Source organism: Chaetodon auriga, chromosome 14, assembly GCF_051107435.1.
Source record: "Chaetodon auriga isolate fChaAug3 chromosome 14, fChaAug3.hap1, whole genome shotgun sequence".
In the NCBI taxonomy this organism is placed as follows: Eukaryota; Metazoa; Chordata; class Actinopteri; order Chaetodontiformes; family Chaetodontidae; genus Chaetodon; species Chaetodon auriga.
Genome location: NC_135087.1, coordinates 14992899 through 15014093, shown reverse-complemented (window position 1 = coordinate 15014093; position 21195 = coordinate 14992899). Strand labels below are relative to the sequence as shown.

Sequence of the window (21195 nt, the reverse complement as noted above, 5' to 3'; positions counted from 1 at the left end):
AGGGGAAGGGTATAGATCTTAAGAGATTGGTGACCTCAGTTTCCTCTAGCTGTAAGACAGCACCTCGACCTTGGCGGAACAATGAGCTAGAAACAGAAAATATAACTTCCTGTTTGATGAGCTCCTAAAATATCCCATCACCTCCCTTTGTCATGAGTATCCTTGAATACAGCATACAGTATTACTGTGCTGCTATTCAGCAGCCACTTCTAAGGACTTCGAAGTCCCCTTGTATACCTCCCCAGAGTCTGAGTCTCAGCCAAAATGCTTTAAATTCAGTTATGAGAGCCCACACACACACAAAACTAACTGGGGGGCTTCATAAAAAATGGCAGCATTGAAATTCAGCTTCAGTATTCTCCCACAATCAGTCATTATGGGAGAGCAGCATTGCCTAAGGTCCTTCTAGTTATCTTGGACTTAAGACATCAAGAAAAAAAAGGATTAGATTAATAACTTTTCATTATGATAATGCTGCGCTGCTTGGTCCCGCAGCAGGAACTGCTGACTGCAGGCTGGGCCATTTCCAAATGCACAGTCCAGGCCAAGGAAAGAAACGACTGATCAGAAGCAGCCCTCAAATCCTGCTTCTAGTTAAACAATTACATTTTTGAAATACACACGTTACTTCATGACTTCCACAAATGATTTACAGTTAAATCATCATGAAGGCTTGCGTGTGCATGTGTGCCTCGCCAGACTGATGGCAAACCGGTTGCTTAATTAAATATGCATAATGTGGCTGACACTGCCACCATCTGGACAGGGAGGGGAAAAGGCTTCTGTTGGCCTGTGGTCAAACACACTGCAGTGAAACTCTGATGGCACTGCTGTAAGATAGAAACAAGACTCAGTGAAGAAATGCAAAATGCTGCAATGCTATGACTGTAAATACAAGCGGAGAAGCAACTCTTAGACACATTAGGTAATGAAGGCACCGCATTTGTTTATTCGATAGTGGACTTATCACTCTCTTTCAATGCATGCACACACACACGCACACACAGTGAGCTTAAGTTCACTCTCCCTGGAGCAAACTGTGCGCTTATTGCGATTTAATCTCCCTCCCTGCTGCTCTAAAAGCTGAAAGCGAATCACAGTGTCCATAACGGAGGGGACACAGGGTACAGATGGGATTGTGTTTTAAGTCTGACAGCAAGTGATGCAAAACTAACTGGATCATCCCAAGCCAGGACAACAGCAGTCCATCAAATACTGTCTGAGTCTATGCACATAAGGCGCTTCAGCAAAGTCAGTGTATTTTAACAGAGTTTCAGACAGCTGCAGTGCATACAGATGTTTCCTCAGAGTAAACACGCCGGTGTATGACAGCACAGTAATTTGACAGTGAAAATCACAACCTGCAGGTGAGCAGCTGTCAGACAGCGTGGGAGTTTCTGTGTTACAGTCGGCATTATCATTTTCACAACAAAGTATCTGTGTTGACAGAACCCGTCTAATGTCTGATCCTGACAGGTGGGTGCTGTCAGTGGGGATGGATTAAACCACCTATCACTCTGTCTGTGGGTCATCACTCATCCAGTGGTCAGAGAAAGCTTTGTGGAGGCTGTGTTGAGCACAACAAAGCAGTGAAATGAAACCACAACATTATTCTTCACAGCTTTAAAGGTACTTAGTGTCTTGGTTCATTTATAAGCAACAGCTAGTGAACCTGATAATTTCTTTGATATTAAGATTATAGCAGGCCAGAAAAGATAAATACCTATATGCATATCTACAGATACAGTGCTTTCTCAAATGAATAATAGTCTAACTCCTGCCATGCCATAGTTTCTCATTCTTATTACAGACGCAACAGCCAACAGCAACAGCGCCTGATTTTATCCACAAAAAATCTATAACCTCATCATTCAAAGTAAAAGAACTGGGCCATGTGGCATGAGCGCATCTGGCAGCCTCCACCCGCCTCCATCACTTTTAGCCATGAAGAAGGATCATAGATTTTAATATAAATCATGGAAAAGGCAGACTTTATAAATCACCCTGGTTTCTTTTGCGCCCGTCAAAGCATTTCTCCACACAGGCTTGTTGGCTGTGCATGGCCGGCTGATTGACTGACTGGTTCGGCTGTCAGTGCTAAGGTCCATGTACGGGGTATAGCCACAAGTGGAAACTCAGAGGAGAGTGCTGTGGTGCTCCGAGGGCCAGAGCAGTAATGTAGCATGACACGATGCCCACAGAGTCATCGTTACTCATTTGAAATGCAGTTCTGGATGCTGATGGGTTTATACAGCACTGAGGAAGAAGGAAGAGAGCTTTCATTGGGCTTGGCAGGCCATTGACTGGGAGACAGGAAACTTGGTTAAGTTCGCTTCAGTCCACTGGTGAGTCTATGTTTAAAATGGAGGGACGCTGAGGAGCAGCCTTTTAAAGCTGCTCATACTAAAAAGCATGAGATGGAATATTGCCAAGATGGTAATAATGCAGCAGTCATTTATTAAAGAATACAAGTTACACGTTACATGAGAAGGACCTTTGTGCCATGAGCAACACTGTGAGACAGACTGCGAGAGACACTCTCTTAGCCTGTTTTGGCAGAATCCACTTCATTATCTGAATAGAGCTGGGCATTGTCCTTACTGGGTGAAACAATGTTGCATGGCAGGGCACTTTGTGTTGAATGACAGCTAGTAGGGAGAGCAGGCCGATACACTCTTGCTCTGCACTGATCAGTTTCATATGACCTTGCTGGAACGTATTGGGTAATCTGATTATGATATTGCCTCCCATATGTCAGACAATAAAATGAATAGGGAACCGTGGGACGGGGGATAAACAAAGACAGAGGGAAACAGACTGAGGGCTGATTGGCCTGACATTTTTTGTTCAACAATCATAATGGATCATCAGACTGTAATTTGAAAAAGGCAGAACATCAGAACATTTCATACTCTCTTGTAGCTCAAAATTTAGTTTAGTTTCATCACTCTCACCAGTTTTCAATTGCAGGCCAATGAAAAAGCTCTAAAAACCCACTGCACACTATCTGCTCAAGACCAAACAGCAAACACACAAAGGTAGCAGCTAGCTGGCTAGCAGTGTGGCGCATTTAACAGCTAAAGAGACAGCTATGTCCCCCGGGGGCTGGTAAAGACCAAAAACATAGTTAAAAAGGGGAATAAATATTAGATTTACATTTGCCAAGAATCGACAAATATGACTTCAAATGGAAGCTAATGTTGCTATGTATCTGCTGGGTGTGTAAAAGGCAACTGTTAGCGAACAAGCTTCCACTTATACAGCGCTAACATGTCAGTGTGTTTGGAGCTTGTTTCTGCGGCCTACAATTGCCCAAAAAAGTCTTTTGCTGCAGGTTTAAAGTTTCCCATGCAGCTTTAAAATGGTGTTTGTGTTGACTGTCCTCGTCAAAAAGACGGCAAGTATAAGAAAATAAGCATCACAAATGAAACATAAAGAGAAACTATCCAGCATACATTACATACTGTAGACATGGTCTAAAACAACCATATACACACCATTAGTAAACACAATGTATTCTGTTACAGACTGCAGTTTAACAGCATTAGCACATGAAGCAAAACAAGAGAATAACCATTCTCATCTGCATAATAATCACATTAATAAGCACTGAGCTTCAATAAGAGAGCCCAGATTAAAGAGGCCGGATCATAATTTGTTCGACATTTGCAAACCATGAATGGCCAGGCTTCACACTGACCCACTTAGCCCTTTTGGCTGGACCCTGTGATGTTCATTTATCTGTGTTAACGTCTGAAGCGTATTCAATTATCAAGCAACACAATGGCGGTCTAGTTAACAGCTGAGATGCAGCAAAATCGACAGAAGGACTTTTCCTTTAGATTAAAGGTTTAAGCCTTCACTGTGATGGCTCTGCAGCATAAAGCATTGGGTTAACATGATGCAGGCAACAATGTAAGTGTATCTTGCTCTGTCATGCAGCAGCTTATGGGTTCTAATATCACACAGTTGGATCTGATGAGGACTTAGGATATTTGCCACATGTCCAGGAAATTAAAAAAAATGGGGGATTTAATGAAAAAAAAAAAAAAAAAAAAAAGGTGAAGTCCAGTGCCACAGAATGTTGATTATGTGTGTGCGTTTATGTTACTAATGGCTTGTGTGTGTGTGCATGCCTAGGTGAGGACACACAGGGACAGTGCCGTTTCAGTAGGAATTGATCCAAATTATCTCCACATGAGTAAAGCCAGCACCAGCTCACTGAGCTCCCCACAGCTCAGCTCTCCTCCTCCCTCATGGCTGCTGCTGAGCCGAGCACTGCTGGCCAAATGGGTTGAGCTACTTCTGGTCTATGATGCAACAACTCAAATGCTCTGGAGCTTCCTTTAAAAATGCAGCAGTGTTCTTAAATTAGTGGTTAAACTGTCTGCACTGACAATTAAAAAAAACGGTCCAACGATTATCTATGGTCTATTAGTAAATGGCATAATCAATGCAAGGCCTTCTGTTTGCTGCAGCAGATTTAAGCAAAGACTGTGTGACACTGACTGAAAGGGATGATTAACCATGCTACAGAGGGACAGTAGCTAATGTAATAATGATGAGGCCTGCTTCAAAAGCCTCAGAGCAACAGCATCAAGTTGGACTGTGCTGTTTGGAGTGATTCCAGTAAAATGCACAAACTTCTTCAACTGATCAAAGAGAAAAATGGTCAAAGATTGGTATGAGCAGTTATGATAAACTGGTAAGGAAGGAAGGATGACGATTAGAAAGTGGAAAACAGAGCTAAACTAACCAAAAAAATATCACAATGGTCACTGAAAGGTTACGCCGAGACATTATTATGGCTTTGCAAATGTGCTGTGACCATTTAAAATCACTCGTTCTGTCATTGTAAGGATAAGATACAATATCAGAGATTATGAAAAGGGGACAAGAGTTCTGCAAATAAGGAAATTCTAATCCCTTCTTCTCTAACTCTTGTGCCCGTTGGGGTCCCCAATCCTTTGTCAGCGTCCCGTGAACTGGAGAGGATGTGGATTTAGGGGAGGGACATAAGATCCCTCAAAGTCCAAATTGGCAATGCTTCAGTTAACACTGCGCTCACGAGAACCCCAGTCAGGTCGGACCCCGTGTCAACTTTGAGCCTTTGATCTGGGACACTCCCTCTAATCTCTGCCTTCCAAGCGGCACTGAGAGAGTTAATGTGGATCATCAGCGAAACTATTCTCAGGCCCTGCTTGCCCCTTGTACAACTCTGTTGGGTAGTTTTTAATTTGTGGTCACACGTCTGAGCCAAGTCAAGAACACAACAGTCAAAGATTAACAGGATGAACAGAGACATTTTAGAAAATAATTCTTATTTCTTGGTCCAGCTAGTTTCTTAGATAACAGCTGCGGTGACAAAGTATAACTCCCTTTGTGGAAAATGTTTCAGTTACAATGCTGCACAGTAAATGTCTGGTGCATTTCAACAACAACCTCAGGCAGTTGGTCTGACACACACAGAGAGACACACTTGAATCTCTCTCAAGGCATCTTTTTTTCTTGTTCTGTTCTTTGAAATCCAGCATTGCCAGATGAAGGGCATGCTCTACCAAACGTTTCACGCTACTGAGATGATAAAAGCACCAGTGTCAACAAAAACATCAAGGCAGGGAGTTCCAACATGAATTAGAGCAGTGTGACTTCTAATAACTCACCTGTTGTTGTGGAGTTGCTGGAGGAGTTCCACTTGGAGTTGCTGGGCCGCCTGCTGAGGTTCAGATCCAGACGGGTGATGGTTCGCTTGTTGCCGTTCTTGTCGATGACCTCTGTGAAGATTTTGGGCTCGTCTGTGTTACTGGAGCTGTCTTGTTCATGGTCCACATCCTTATCTGAGAGCAGCACAATGCGGTGGTTGAGCTGTGGGCTTGGCTGCTTGGAGGATAGAGGGGACAAGACAGGGGACATGCTCTGGAGACTGTTGGAAGCAGGGAAAGATGTGTTGAAGACTCCAGCGAGGGAAGGTGAAGAGGGGCTCTTCTTGGTTTGGGGGTAAGGTTCGGTGGTATGGGAAAGGGGCAACCGTAGTCCCTCAGAAAGCTTGTTACCTATCTTTTCTCTATTGACTCCTAGCAGGTGGTCTCCATTTGGCCCTCTCCACTTTCCATACGGTTGCTCGCAGCTGCTTGTCCCTGGATGCTGCACGGCTGGCCCTGCCCTGTCTGGGCTTGTATGGCTGACATGTTGCACTCTCCCTTCCACATCCTGCACTTTGGCCACCACCCTGACCCCCACATTGCTCTGGCTGATTTCACCATTCAGCTGCTGAGCAGACTTGACTGTTGATGCATTGTCAGATAATGTCTCACCAAAGGAATCAAACCTCTTAATTGGTCGAAGGTTGCTGCCACTTTCTCGTCGCGTCAGACCGTCCATCAGGCTGCAAAAGGACGACTCATAACCCAGCTCGCCGTCATACTCTGAGAAGTCATTGCAGAAATCCATGTCAGGGTCAAATGTCCGGTTGTCCTCCATAAAGTCCCAACCCTCTTGGGTGATCTGGAAGGGTTCCTCCATGGGCAGGATGGGATTACTGACTGCGCTGACATAAGAGCCTGTGACTGGGCTGTCAGACACATGGATGGAAGGTGGGACACCTGGGATCTGCTCCACCACTGAGGCTGAAGATATGGGCACATTGTCTTGAGCAGGACGGTCAAAAGATGGAGTAACTTTTTTCTTCATCTTACTGTGCAGCAAATCCTCAGCACTGTCAAGCTTCTTGCCTCCCAACTTCCTCAGCTTTTTGCTCTTCGATGCAGCTCTCTTCTGTTCTGGGGGCGCAGTGAGAGAATAGCCACTGCTGCTGAGAACCTGACCTTCAAGGTGAACTTCCTGACCCTCCATGTAATCCTGAAGTTTCCCATCCTGGTTACCCATCCTGACTTTGTTGGCGCAGACTCTACACAGCGATAAGAGATCCGCCAGTAACTGGTGGTGCTCCGCTGCCAGCCAGCAGAGCTCTGCAACGGCTTCCTTTGTTGCCTGCTGGGAGTTGAGGAGTCCGCCTGAGGAGTCGGAAGACTGGCCTCTTTGTTCGGACACTGCGAGATCCTCCTTTCCCCAGTCATGGTCATTACCGGCCCTTTCTGAATGAGGGGCGCGGCTCTTGTACTTGAAGCTCGGGGCCCGCCTCTTGGGGAAATACAGGCTGATGTTGCTGAGCTCACGGATGGGTGCGTATAGGAGCAACACAGTGTGTGTGCCCTCCATGATGGGTGCCATGTTAATCACTCAAGCACTCTGAATAAGTGAGTGGTCAGCCCCCAGACAGAGTGACTGGGCTTGAGCTGTAGAGGAGGATCGCTGGCTATTCATCACCTGGCCTGTCCAGATACTGTCAGAAAGAAAGTAGCACACAGCTATAAATCTTAAAATATGTCCAATAACATGTTAGTCCTGATAATGACTTTTAAGCACTCCTGATGCAGGTCTGCTTATATTCTTGTATGAGTTCAAGCTTTAGATCAAATATAATCTTCACATTTCCAACACAGAACAGACATTTTCAATGACATGACAATGCAGAGCTAGTTTTGAGGCCTTTAACAATACAAACTGCTCCTTTCCCAACAATGAAGCCTCCACATTTTACTGTCAACCCCCTACTTTAACCAAAAACTAAACTAAATCCAACACTGCACTGATTAAACTGCACAGTGATCCTGCTGCACACTTACCTTCCTCACACTATCTCATCTTCATCGCCCTCTCGGGCCTTGTTGTATAAGTAGATGAAACATTTCTAAGCCGCATTTCATCAACATTTCACAAGCTGCCGCAGAAAAGCTGCGAGTCACACAAGGTGACGACGCACGTAGAAGCCTATGCTATGGCTGCCATTAGAGATATTTACAAGCAAAACAGGCACACATTTTACATGCGCCTCAATGGGCACCTTCAACATTTCGCAACCTCTCTGAACTGTTTACATCATAACATAATCCCGCGGGTTGCTGACTGTCACCTTGCACAAGCACGAGTGCCATGGAGTGTAAAGATGGCAGCATAATTAGGCTGCACTGTCCTGCGGCTGTCCACTACAACTCCGAGAAATATTCATGGAAATGTATTAGAAATTAAAATGTAATGCATGAAACTCTGCGTTAGCTTCACACCGGCTTCAGTCTGATGTCATCTATTTAATTAGAAGCGCAGAACTCGTTTCAATCAGTTGCACCTGCGGCAGGTAAAAGCACAGCTGCAGCTCGTAAAAGATAAACAGTTACTTACCCGATTCAGCGGCATGGAAAATATTTCTTCACATCTTACTGCAGCCAGCCAATGCACACCACTGCTTCCCTGGTCTCGTCCGCCGTGATGGACGGGGGATTGGTCCAATAGGCGGACTCAGCGCCGGCTCACTGCACTTTGATTGGTTCCTCACCGCTTACCCACGTCCCACATTTTGAGTCAGTGCAGCTGCGGCTTGCAGGTAGGCCATGTGAGAGGATTTAGTCCGTGCAGCTGCAGAAAGGGACCGAAGTATGGCTGAAGTTGTTTTAATTTTACAGATTTAACGGTTTCCAGCATTCCCCTGCACAACACAGGCAGTTTGTCGCTCACGCAGAGAGCTAAGTGCAGGGTAAGTGAAAGTACCTGAAACCTCGTCATAGCCGTCATTTCTTACGAAACAGAGACACCTAGTGGCTGACTTGTGCACCACAGTCACACTACTAAGTTGTTTCAAATACAAGACAGGATTTTTCTTGATATACTTGCATTCAGCGGGATATCTCACTGTGAAAAATATTTTATGGAATTTGTCCTTATTTAAAAACTGACAAATGGCAGTCAAAAAATGTGGGAAACAGTCAAATGTGTCGACATATATGGAAGCATATGCATAGATCCACTACGAGATTTCACTGAAATTTGGTGGAAAGTTTAGCAGAAAATTTAGGGTTATGTCAGGAAGATGAAATAACAGACCATGCCACAAAGTTCAAGAAATGATGGCACACATCTGGCGATCCTGGTTGTGAACTCATGTGGAGATAAGAATGAGTCACTGACTTTCAGCTCAGACGGCTCACATCGAGAAGAATAGTGCTTTAAGTGTAACTCGTTTATTCAACTAAATGAGGAGAGAATATTCTAAGGGGTATTGAAATATTAATATTATTAGCTTGCTTGTAGGCTGTTAATTGGCCAATAAAGGGTAGGGGTGGTTTCAAGTGATTTAACAGGCACAATGAAGGAGGAGGGCAGGTGTTAGTTCACAGCCTCGACACTAGAGGGCGGCACAGCATCATGATAAAGGAGCATATGCGTGTAGTTGCAGAGATGAGAGGGCTTCATTATAACCTGATGGTCCAGACTGATCACTGCTGTCTCTGTATTCAGTCGGCACAAGATGTTAAATGAACTTCCACTGCATCCATTAATTTTCTCTTGAGTTTCATCTCATTTAATGTTAATAATTGAAAGGCTTTTCGTCCACACATAATGTTTTAAATATTTCAGCACGTGTGATTGAATGACAGTTTTTGCAGGGCGGCATATGTTCTACATCTTCTTACACTCTGTTCATGACACAGTGTCACCTCTTCCTCGCCTAATTTAGCTAATAGTGTAGCTACATCACAGAAAACAGTGTGCAGATTATATGTTTTGTTGCAGATGTATTTGTTATTTGCCCTATAAGTCTGCTCTTCCCACTTCAACTGTGCTAACAGCACACTTCCTGCATAGAAATACACGGGCTGCAATGCAAAGCTATGCCGCTGTTTTTCCAGAAATGAATTAAATAATAATAATGAATAAAAATCAGCCTGTAAAATGAGCTGCGATGCGCAGCACTTCGCAGCGTATTGGTGCAGGTCTGCTGTGCTGTGGGGTGCTGACCATGGTGCTGATCTGGAAACAGCAGCTGCCATGAATTTCCTGCATCCTGTGCAATCAACGCTGCTCATCACAACGTGTCCTCAGCTAAGAGATGCTTATTATTTGGCCGCTTTTAACACTCTCCTATTTGAATGTTCGCGCTTTCACGGTTGCATTAATAAGGTCTGCCGGTGACGTCGAAGATAAAGACCCCGCTGCTGTATCCCGGCTACACGACTTGGCTTGTGCCTGTCTCCCCGCCACACCGTCCCCAGTCGCTCCAGCCCACCGATGCTGACACACACTCCTCCTCCGGGCGGTGAGCCGGGCGCTTGAGTGACACATGCTGCGGTAGTCTCCCCCGCTGTATGGCCGTGGATTAGCTATATGCTAATATCGATAGGAGAGAGGAGCCAGCGGAGGCTTCCCGAGTCTGAACAGGCTCCTTTGCAGCCATGGCTGAAGGTGGAGAAGGAGAGGATGAAATTCAGTTCCTCAGGACCGTAAGTACATTTCCTGCCGCTTGCGCTTGAAGCGCAGCTCCGTGCGACTGTGGGAATATGTGCGGCTCTCTTTTTCACGGTGGCTTGTGTGTGGGATGATGACTGTCGATTGCCCATCACTGGGCTCGCCTCACAGATGTTGTTTTATCCCGGAGCCTTTGATCACCTCGTGCCTTCTTGCAGATCTTACAGGCGGTGATAGTGCTCCATTGTTTTGCGCATCGCTCGCTGACAGCTATTGTCTTTTCTGCAGTCTCTCTCTCAAGAAGTTGACAGCACAATTTCCAATGCATGTTAAACTTACACATGCACCTTGCTGCACCTTTGTTTTCTTAATTATCTGTCCATCAGAAATGGACAGTGAAAACGCTGACTTAACTTGGTCTTGAAATAACTCAGAATGAAAAAGCTTCTTGTAGCCTCGCTTAAATGTCTTTGAGGATAAAAGGAGTTGTGAGCCAGTGTGCATGCTGTCCTAACGTGGTAGCCTGGCAGTGAAGGCTGCCTGTCCAGACAGTCACCCCAGGGTTCCTGTGCAGCAGCAGAGGTCTATGCAAATTAATTTAGTCATAAATACAGTATTGCTGCACCCCAGCCAGATTACTGATGCTCTCTACTTGTTGGGCATAAAGCCAGTGTAGACAGTTTGTATTGCATGGGCATAAAAAAGAGGCAATGGGCTGCAGATTATTTCATCTTCGTGGCTCTAGTACTGCACGATAATGAAAATATGTGTCACTTAGTTAAAAGGCATTTCTTAACCTGAAAATGAGTTGAGATTGGAAATGTGTGGTGGTGGTTGTGCAGAGAGGAAGACTTTCCACTGTTGACAAAGATAGATGATGACATGATATGCTCATCTGTGGTGAAATGCACTGAGAGGCACATCAACGCTGGAAATACACACTCAGTCGTCTAGGAGAGATGATGGAGCAGAGCGCTGGAGGTCTTCCAGATAGACCCCGAGACAGTATGGAGGTGTTTGGTTGCACATATCACTGGCACTGCTGCTTGTGGTTTCCCTTTATTAAGCTGCTCACAGATGCGCAACCTGCTGTGAAATGGAGAAGGGATGTTCTTGTTTTTATGTAGATTTTAACAACACAGCTATTTTTGTGATAAAATTTCTTTTCAAAGGCATGATTGAGACATTTTAAAACACATTATGTACTGTAATGCACCTTTTGTGAATTTGCCACATTTTACCCGACAGCTAACAGAGTCTGCATGTCAACAGAGATCTAAGCGAACAACGTGCAGAAAGTGGATTCTGCACTTAGTCAGTGTTTCTGAAAGACCCACCTATCCCCAGTGATCTTTAAAATGTCCCTTCCTTTCACTCAGAAAAAAAGCTCTTCCTTATTTTGTCGCAACCTTTTAACCACAGCACTTAGAGGTCAGCACATCAGCATGTTCGCCCCTTCAAAAAAACAGCTGACATTTCATTCCATTTCTCCTCTTCTCTGGCCTCAAACTTAAATGCCACCAATCCACAATCAAGGCTTTTTAGAAACTGTCTTCATAAGAGTTGTGGATTTAGTCGTTTTTGCTTGCTTGGCTGTTTTTGTCCCATTTGTTGGATTCAAAGTGAACATTTTTTTTCTCCCTGGGAGAAAAAGCGAGATGACATTGACTAATAGGAAATTGCTGTTGCTTTAAAAAGGGCTTAGCAGCTTGTTGCATCCCCTCCACGCAGGGAAGCAGCTGACAGGCTGGATGGTGTTGGGATGGGGGCGCAGTGAGCAGGCTTGGTGTTCATGAGTGTAAAAGTGTGTGTGTGTGTGTGTGTGTGTGTGCGTGCGTGTGCGTGTGTGTGTTGAATGCAAATTGCAGAGCTGAAGCTGTGTGGTGCAGTCAGGCTGCACCAGACGTGCCACAGCAGAGCACGGTGCAGAAATTATTCATCAGTCCAAGCAAGGCACAGCTGAACTACTAGGGGAACTGTAGGGGAACAGGAACAGATACACACACACATATGCACTGACATACAGTGCATTTATGTAGTCAGTCCTGCAGAAACCATTGCTCACATGTGCCGATAGATAGATTTCAAACATCAACAAAGAAAGATTAGAAAGCAAAACAAAAATGACTTAATAACTAAACTTAAACATGCATGCATGCACAAACACTGGCTCTGAACTTGCTTTTACGTCAGTTGCATTGCTGTTCTGAGGATATGTTGAGGCTATGTTTCTTGCTGGCATCCAAGTGTTGCTTGTTATTGGAGTCAAGGAGCCTGATAAAGCAGTTCACAAACTGCCGTTTCTCTAACTACGCAAAGTAATTTCCCTGGAGTGGTGGCAGAAATTACCCCTGCTGGCCGGACCGCTGCCTATAAACCCAACTCAGTGGGAGGAAAGGAAGGGAGGAGAGGGCTTAGGAGTGAGAATATCTCAGCCACGGGTAATTTGATGTTGCAGGAAGAAGAACGCTGCTGATTGTGAGCCAGGAACCTCAGAGAAAAGCTTCCCCCAAACTGCTGTTTCATGTCGAAGGGGGGCTGCGCTGAGGGTTTAATAAAGACTGCATATTCCACAGGAGTTTCATTCGTGCTGTTGGGGCACCGGACATGTCCTCAGATGCTCCAGCTCCAGCAGCATCATTAGAAGCTGTACAGGGAATCAAGTATCAGTTGTATGGTTTCACAGCTCAGGCGGCTCATTATGTAAGAGCAGTTTTCTAAATGAATTGCTTGCCTACTGCGTGTTGTGCCATTATAGCAGACGAGTGGAGGGAGAAGAGCGGTAACAAACTTTTGGTCTTGTCTCACTCTGCAACCATCCTGATAGAAGACCATTTATTAGTGAAAACACAATACAGCACGCAGAGTGGCGGTCCACGCAGAGGCAGAGGTTTGTGCTGAGGAGCCCTGCTGGCTGAGTATCAACTCCCAGCCATCTCTTAGCAGTTGGAGTGGGAGTGGCGGCTCTGGAAAGGCCAGACTGGGGCTTTTGACTACTGCACCGTGGCAGCGCTAGGCTTGGTGACATGAGGGCGCACAGGGCTCACTTTGTGTTCAGGCGCTGGCTAGTAATGCAGCAACACAGAGGTGATGCAGCGAGCCAAACCAGCAGACAAGCCAGTCTGAGACAGTGAAGTGTTAATTGTGGCCGTGACATCAGTGCCAGAGCTCCTCACCCACTCATGTCTCTGAACACCCTGCTGGGTTGCTCCTTTGTTGCTGTTGCTCTTCTCTTCTTTCCCCTTTCGTCAGTTTTCATCTCCTTTTTTCCTGTTTTTACTTTCATCTCACTCTTTCATCTCCCTTTGGTTCCTCTCCTCCCCTCTTCATTGTGATGTGCTGCTTTTTGTGTGTGTGGCGCTGGAAGACCTCCAGTTTGAAGTGGTGATGTGAGGGTGGAGGCTGTGGCCAACGCGCCGGCCCAGAGGCAACCAAAGCTGGCCTCGATCTGATGCGTTCTTCTTACCATGAAACTGCATGGAAGCATCCTTACCTGACTTTATCAGAGACCGTGAAGTACAGCAATTAAAGTGTGTCCGATATCTAAGCCGATGCTTGTTTGTGCACAAATTTAGCGCCACAAGTATCCCTGACTCGCCTCAGCTGTGGCTCCTCCTGTTCCTCTGTCACTTGCCCCGTGTATAATTATTAGAGATTACCATGAAATTATTCTCGCTGATGGGAATTCAGTTCAGCACATCATCGCATTCCGCTTGACACTAAGGAGGGGAGCTTTAATGTTATTATGATGAGGTCTGCTGTCATTTCATGCTTGAATTAAAAAAGTAATAGCTCAGTTTCATTAGCGACCGACAGGCTTTTTGAGCATAATGGTGCAGATTTGAGCGCAGAGATTCACTCCGGAATAGCTTTGTGACAAAGTGATTTCAGGAAACCAGGAAAAAAAATCTTGTCATGCAAATTGTCACTGGGGATATTGCCCTGTCAAGTGTTTTTGCCATATGTTTTTACCAGCTGTTGCAAGCAGAGACCTGATGCTGCGTGTGAATGCTTGCCTTTCCTCATCTCATATGATTTGTTTATTTCTAAAATATTGTCTTGGACAAGTGTGAAATCTCTTTTCCTGGATGAGCTGAATTTAAACTACTCAGTTCAAAGTTGTGTCATGTATAAGGCATGGCACTACTCAAATAGATGCTCTTTTTCTGCATGTACGTCCATATCACTGCAGCAGTATTGATTTCCCTCATATGTCCCATTAGCATCCCCTGAGACTTGTCCACAGCTCTCAAAATTGCACTTTCAAAAACTCCACTTGCAGAGAAGTAAGTTGGCGTGAGGTGTAATGTGGAAGTGTTGTTCAGCAGAACCCTGTGTTGTGTGATGAAGATGGACAGTTAAGATAGGCCTGTGATGTAGAGGGAATTAAGCCGGCAGGACCAGAGACAACCCAGTGTAAAGCTGCTGTAATGAGCTATTGATCGTGCCACCAAATGAAGAAATTTCCTCAGTAATGTCTGTTGCATGCAGTAAGCGGGCCTGATTGATCTGGTGTTTCAGTGCATGAATATTTAATAAGGCAGTGTAGGACACTTCCTCCCAAAGAAGGCCCTGTTGTCCTTTTCTCTTTGGTTGTTGACCGTCCAACATATTGCCCATTTCTGTTTTTAGCTATAGAATCCGATGGTGTTAGATTTCTGCTTTGCAGACATTTAGTGTGGCAACAAGTTTGTATTTTCATTATTTCTAAATCCATTATTGTCTCAATTAATTAACTGCTTAGTGTATTAAATGTATAATTGTAGCAAATACTCATCACAAGCTTACTGGAGCACTAAGCCTTGTCTTCAAATGACAACCAACAAGCCAATATCTGCAGGCATTCAGTGAAAGAATGGCGTGAAACAAAAGCAGGAAATCTTCACACAGGAGAAGCTGAAATTTTATGTTTTAACTTGAAAACACGCGTCAACAATCAGCTGATCATTTAAATTGTCACTGCATACATTAGTTGAATATATTAAGTCTTTGTCCATAACAGCTTCCCTTATCAAGTGTGCGACACACAAACCAACAAACACACAAAGATGATTTCAGTCAGGGGTGTAATGTGTAACCAATGTTCAATATTTAGAACTCTCCACTTTTCACATATGGGAGCACTTCATCATATACAAAATGTCCTCATGCACAATATCATGAACATGGAAAACATATATCAGCTGGATGAAATTTAAGATGGAGCCAGCATCTAAATGATTTAATCATTAAAGGATATTAAAGGATCTATATCCTCTCTATATATACTGTTTATTACACCTCTGCCATGCAAAGCATCACTGATGATTAGTGTCAAGACACCTTTGGGAAAAACTTGATGGAGTTTAGTTTCACCGTAGTGTGTGTATCTCATTAGAACCTGAGTGAAAACAATAACCAGATTTACTGAAATGAATTATAATAACAGTTCAAGCCTGCTTGTCTGCCATCATTAAAAAATCAAATAAAGAAGCATCTCATTTGTAATTTTACTACTTTTCAAAACTGTGTGCATATCTATGCTTAACTTACTTCCACATCTCATCAAAACTAAAGAAAGTTTAATAATATCACGTTAGCCTTTATATAATGAAAGGCCCCCCGACAAGTGACTGGACTAACATACCTGTCCATATGTATTGTGTGCCTCTTATTACATAAAAATAAATACATTGATTCCCTTATTGCTGTCTTTGTGTGTAACAAGTTAATTGTTACTCACACCAGAGATTAAAGAGCTATTATACCCAGACCAATCCTTCCCTGGCACATTTCACTTTATTCAGAGACAAAATGATTTTTCTCTCCTGACTTTATATAGCAAAGATGTCGATGAGTCATGGCCCTTTTGGTTTCCCGTAACTTCTTTTGTGCTTCGGCCACCTCCTGATATCCACGGCTGGCTGCTTTAGACCAACAACAATGCAGTGCAATTAATCCTGTAAGCTCCACTGACAGCACAGAGAAAACATGCAAACATAAGATTGTGGCACACTACTTCTGTTGCTTTCAAGCAGGGACGGAGGACATATTAGTTTAATTATTTAGGTCTGTCAGCAGTAGTGTGTGTTATGTCACACTGCCCACATTAATGTTTGAAACTCATGTTGAGCACCGTATCTACACATTTGCTTAGAACAGAGAGCCGGAAGTGAAAACGGCAATGGACGAGATGGAAGAGAGTTCTTACTGGGCTAGTTTAGATGAAATACGTAAAGGTATAAACAGAAAATCAGAGCATATGTTGGATGTGACCCTTACATTATGAAGAGGAGTGATTTTTCAACTGAACTGAAAGTTTTGCTGCTACAGAGGCAGCAGATATAACAACTACCGGGTCATTCAGACTTTGCTCTTAACAAGTGTTAGTTGGTTAATTGTGTTTCTTGTAGCTATTACTTTAAATCTGTCGGCATAGATTTTAAACAATAGCTAATGTTGCAACATTTATCGGACTTGGCTCTTCCCGACCACAGACGATTAACAATCCATTTTTTCCTGCTTTTTCAGTCAATTTCTTGCATTTTTCACCCTTATAAACAACAACTTTTGGTACTCAATAAAAGCTCCTTCTGGTTTCTTGGTTTGATTGATCTGAGCAACTGTAAACGACACAAAACATAGGCATTTGAGTGTGTGTTATAATGCTTCCTATGCAGAAAATCACTTTTGGCCCTCCATCTGCAGTTCGCGCCACAAGAAAATATTGACATGACGTCATCTGCAAACAACCTATTAGCTCAAGGTATCCTGCTGTACATTAGCACCACCACTGTGTGCTTAAAATCATTTCCTTTCAGCTCTTGCCATTTTGTTTCATTTTAACCCCGCAAAAAATACTTAAACACCATAAGGCTAAGTGTGCACTTGCCACATTGGCTCCACCACCAGCAGCAACTGTTAGCTTGTTGTTAGCTTCTGCCTCCTCCATAGCTCGCAGGTTCATGTCTGCTTCACTTTGCCATTGCTTCTTGGCAGTTAATGTTGGCTCACACATACAAGGCTGTGTTTCCCAGTCTGTGGCTATCTATTAGTCACTGGTTGTAGTAAATCTGTGCCCAAGTTTTACTGGTGTGTTGCTTTCTCACCTCTAAAAAGTATTTTTTCTTTCCAAGTTGCTATGTCTGAAAGCATTTGAGCGCAGGCACAGTCATAAAACATAGCATTACCTTGGCTGTTGTCTTAGTTGTAGTTTAGAAATACTGCACAGTTTACCTGAGTGAGGGAGGTCATATAGGTAAGCTTTAGAGGCACTGGTAGGTATATATATTTCTTTTACTTTTAGACAGAACCAGACTAACTGTTTCCCTTTGCTTTCAGTCTTTGTGCTAAGCTAAGCTAACCACCTGCTCTACACTTGCTCATTAAACAACATCTAACTCATATAACTCTCAGCAAGAGAGTAAATAAATGTATTTACCAAAATATCAGACAGTTCCTTTAAGTTTCTTTGGAAACAGAAATGTTGTGTATATATGGCAGAAGTTCAGTAAGAAGAAAACAAAGATGCCAGGAAGGTTTTGCTTGTGGTGGTTCTTCTTAATCAAGAACATAAGAAGTACAGTAGGGTTGTTTCTGCAGGTGTTGTCAGGCTGTCTCAGTGTTACCTTTGTTTCCTCAGTCATTTGATGATGAGTCGCTTCACACTGGGATATGCTGCACTGCATCAATTATATCTTCCTCCAAGGTGCCACTGTTTGCTGCCATGTTACCCACAACAAACCAAAGAATCGCCTCTTAAATTCTAATGAGCTGCAGGGATAGCACCACATTGATCCAGCGAGAAAAAGTTTGGCTCGTGTAAAACTTTCTTCCAGATAAAACGGATTTAAATCTGAATCTGTAGCCTTGACTAAAGACCGTAAAGCTTTCAGACCCATGTAGCAGAGCGGACACCTGGTTAACTCAGATGAACACAGGTACATGAGAGGCTTTAACCAAACCAAGAGGATGTACCGCATGTGTTAGCTCGCTCCCTGAGAACATACCTTTCTTCAGTGACGGTGAATGCTATGCAGCTGAAACATTTCAGGATTTCCCTTCCTCTGACAGCCCTGTTACCACAGAAACAATGTCAGTGTTTCTAACATTTTACCATGGCTGAAAATCATTAAAACCCTCACTCCTTTTGGCTGTGCTTGTGAATCATTCTCCTCCTACATAAAGCAGCTCTGGTATCTGCCGTAATTATGTCCAATGTTCTGTCTCCCCACTGTGCCTTAATAGGCCATTTAGAGGAGTGTTTACTGCTGCAATCTGCTGCTGTTGAGCCTCATTTTGTAGAAAAAAGTTGAGTGTCTTTCTAAGCAAACCTTGACAGTTTCCTGAAAATGTTATGCTAAATCGTTATGCTGTGGGCAAGGTCCTCCCATCGCCACCAGTGCATGTTAGTGAAGAATCCCATTGACTCGACTGATGGTGTGTAATTGAGTAATCTGCAGGATCTCCATACACAGGTGCATCCAGTGCAACAACAACTGCTGTGTTGAGAAAATCCACCCATGTCCCCCCTCCAGGCAGGTGCCAAAGTCTTGGCCTTTTCATTTGATATTGACAACGATGGCGTTTCCCTCCTCATAAAAGATTCATACATCTTTAACAACCTCTGTGTCGCACCACACTAGCACAGACAAGGAGCTATCACCCTCTTTATTGGGCTTTGTTGCTGCAGAGTCAACAACGTGTGTTATAAAAAAAGGGACTATCATGCTGTGCCAGTGAGCAGAATTTGACATTCATGGAGGTTGCATGTACAGTAAGCATTCCAGCACATATTCAACCCACCTTACTCTCATCAGTGCCCAACGTATGCGTACTTTTCGAGAGCATTCCCTACTAACTATTTTACTTTTTTGTAGCTTCTACTTTCTTCTGAGACTCTGCAGTGCTTCTGTGGAGAGCTTTTATAGCTAGGTCTGTGTCTAGCCCTGCAGGTGAGGGAGTGCATAGAGATACTCGAGCACTTTTTTATACCTCCACTGGGTTCTGCAGCATTGCTCAGGTTTTCTCAGCCCCGAGTGGCACTCCCTCCCAACTTACACAAGTGTTTCTGTGGCAGTGTAGCTGACGAGCTGACACTTCAAAAGAATCTCACCAAGCTCTTAATGGCCTCTTCCTGAAATATATGACAAATCAGAGTGCGGCAAGTTGATATCTGATGCAGTAAAAATTGCCCTACAAGAGGCTGACTCTGAGCCCGGTGGAGGTGAGATGTCTGTTTCTCAACTTTTCTTTTTTCCACTTGCTTTTTTGTGACATGTTGCTCAGGGCGATATGTCCCTAAATTTGGCATTGTTGTCACCAACTAACAGCACTCGCTCTTTGCTTTCATCTCCCTTCTCTACGTTAGTGGGATCCTTTCCTCTGAGTCTCAGCTGTGCTTTAACTTTGACACAGAATCTTTCACCTGGGCATCATCACCAGTCCTTGAACAAATAGAGTTTGACACGGCGGTGTCGCAACTGCAGTTCAAGCTTGGCTCTCTTCTCTGCCAGGGGCTCCAATGAAGCTTCACTGGCAAGCATGTGGATGAGCGCTCTGAAGAATTTTAGTCAGGTCAGGCCTTAAAGGACAATGGATATTTTTATCTCAGAGAAACTGACACAGGGATGACTGCTTTTGCATATATGGAATACGTGTAATAGTGTCACGCTGTCCAGGTCTCTGCAGCACAGTGAAAGAGCATCATTTTCTCACGTTTATTACTCCAATTTTAGAACAGATAATCTAGTTAGAATAGAAAACTGTATCTTTCTTGTCAAAAGCCAAGTGCTGTGGTCAGTGTTTCCATTGGAGCTTTGGAATTGTTTGATGATGATTGGATCACAGCTCCATTACCAACTATGGCCTAAATATGAACATAGACTACTTGCACTTGGTCTGTGCGCTAAATATGAAGCTTAGCATACAGAGGTAGCTTACCAGGGGAAACAACCTGGCTTTGTTCAAAGGTTAAAAAACCCTCCTGCCACAATCTTTAAAGTTCACTAATTAACATGCTTCAACTCTAAACTAAACTAAACTTGCTAGTTTAGCTTAGTATAAATACTTCATACAAAAACTGTGTGGAATCTTGCAGGTTGAAATACAAACTATGCAAGGCTCGCTGTTTCCTCTGTATCTAATGTATACTAAGCTAAGCTAACTGTCTCCTGGCTCCAACTTCATGTTTGACGGCCAGACATGAGAGTGGTATAGATCGACTCATCTACATTAACGCTCAGCAAGAAAGCAAAGAAGCATTTTTTTTTTTTTCCAAAATGTCAATCTATTTCTTTAAAACATTGGCAGGTAGACATTGAGCCTCTGTCGTTTGATATGCAGTAAATGACATGACATCCTCTCCCTGTGGACTGGGCACAGGCTGTGACATTGCTGAAATATCTGCGGTCACTGCTCCCTTTGATATTCTAGGTCACATATACAGTACTTCTACTTTCTTGACCCAAAAGCAAAGTGTAATTTCCATCTCCACACCACTTCGGTCTCTCTCTAGCGTAACACAGTTGAAATAGAGTCAAAACTCATGCTTGGCTTCCTGGACGCAGGATGCTTACAAATGCACCCGTTAGTGCTGCTCTCGCTCTGGACCTTCAAGAAGGCTCTTCCTCTAAAAATACAACACCTTGCTTGTCAGAAAGTGGAAGCAGCCTATTTTCCCTTCCCTGTGTTCTGCCACCAAAACTCTCAATTCCCTCGGTAGATGATGCTGCTTTGTGGAGAAGAAGCAGAGGGAGTGAGAGGTAGTTTGTACCTTTTGTTCTCTGGTGCAAGCCCCGGCTATAGTGCTGTCACAAGTTGCCCCGGAGCGTCCCCAGCGCCATCATGTAGTCGTGGGAAAAATGCAATACTACCCCAGTTTTCTTCCATAGTCATTGCATTGCCTCTTCTCAAAGC

At 43.9% G+C, this 21195-nt stretch overlaps 2 protein-coding genes across 11 annotated transcripts in view; one reads left to right on the top strand and one right to left on the bottom strand.

The window, feature by feature from the left end:
• LOC143331561 (formin) overlaps nucleotides 1–8327 on the bottom strand; it is a 51053-nt gene extending 42726 nt beyond the window's left edge. Inside the window, exons 1-2 of the mRNA XM_076748572.1 lie at nucleotides 8239–8327; nucleotides 5664–7342 (exon numbers count right to left, since the gene is read on the bottom strand). Coding sequence (XP_076604687.1) covers nucleotides 5664–7230 — 1567 coding nt within the window. The 5' untranslated portion in view covers nucleotides 7231–7342; nucleotides 8239–8327. The remainder of the gene's footprint in view (nucleotides 1–5663; nucleotides 7343–8238) is intronic.
• A 1783-nt stretch (nucleotides 8328–10110) lies between these two features.
• The window catches only part of LOC143331278 (ryanodine receptor 3), a 98883-nt gene continuing 87798 nt past the window's right edge, over nucleotides 10111–21195 (top strand). For all 10 annotated transcript variants that reach the window (XM_076747987.1, XM_076747988.1, XM_076747980.1 and 7 more), the window contains exon 1: nucleotides 10111–10334. In XM_076747987.1, the coding sequence (XP_076604102.1) occupies nucleotides 10287–10334 (48 nt within the window). In that variant the 5' untranslated portion in view covers nucleotides 10111–10286. The remainder of the gene's footprint in view (nucleotides 10335–21195) is intronic.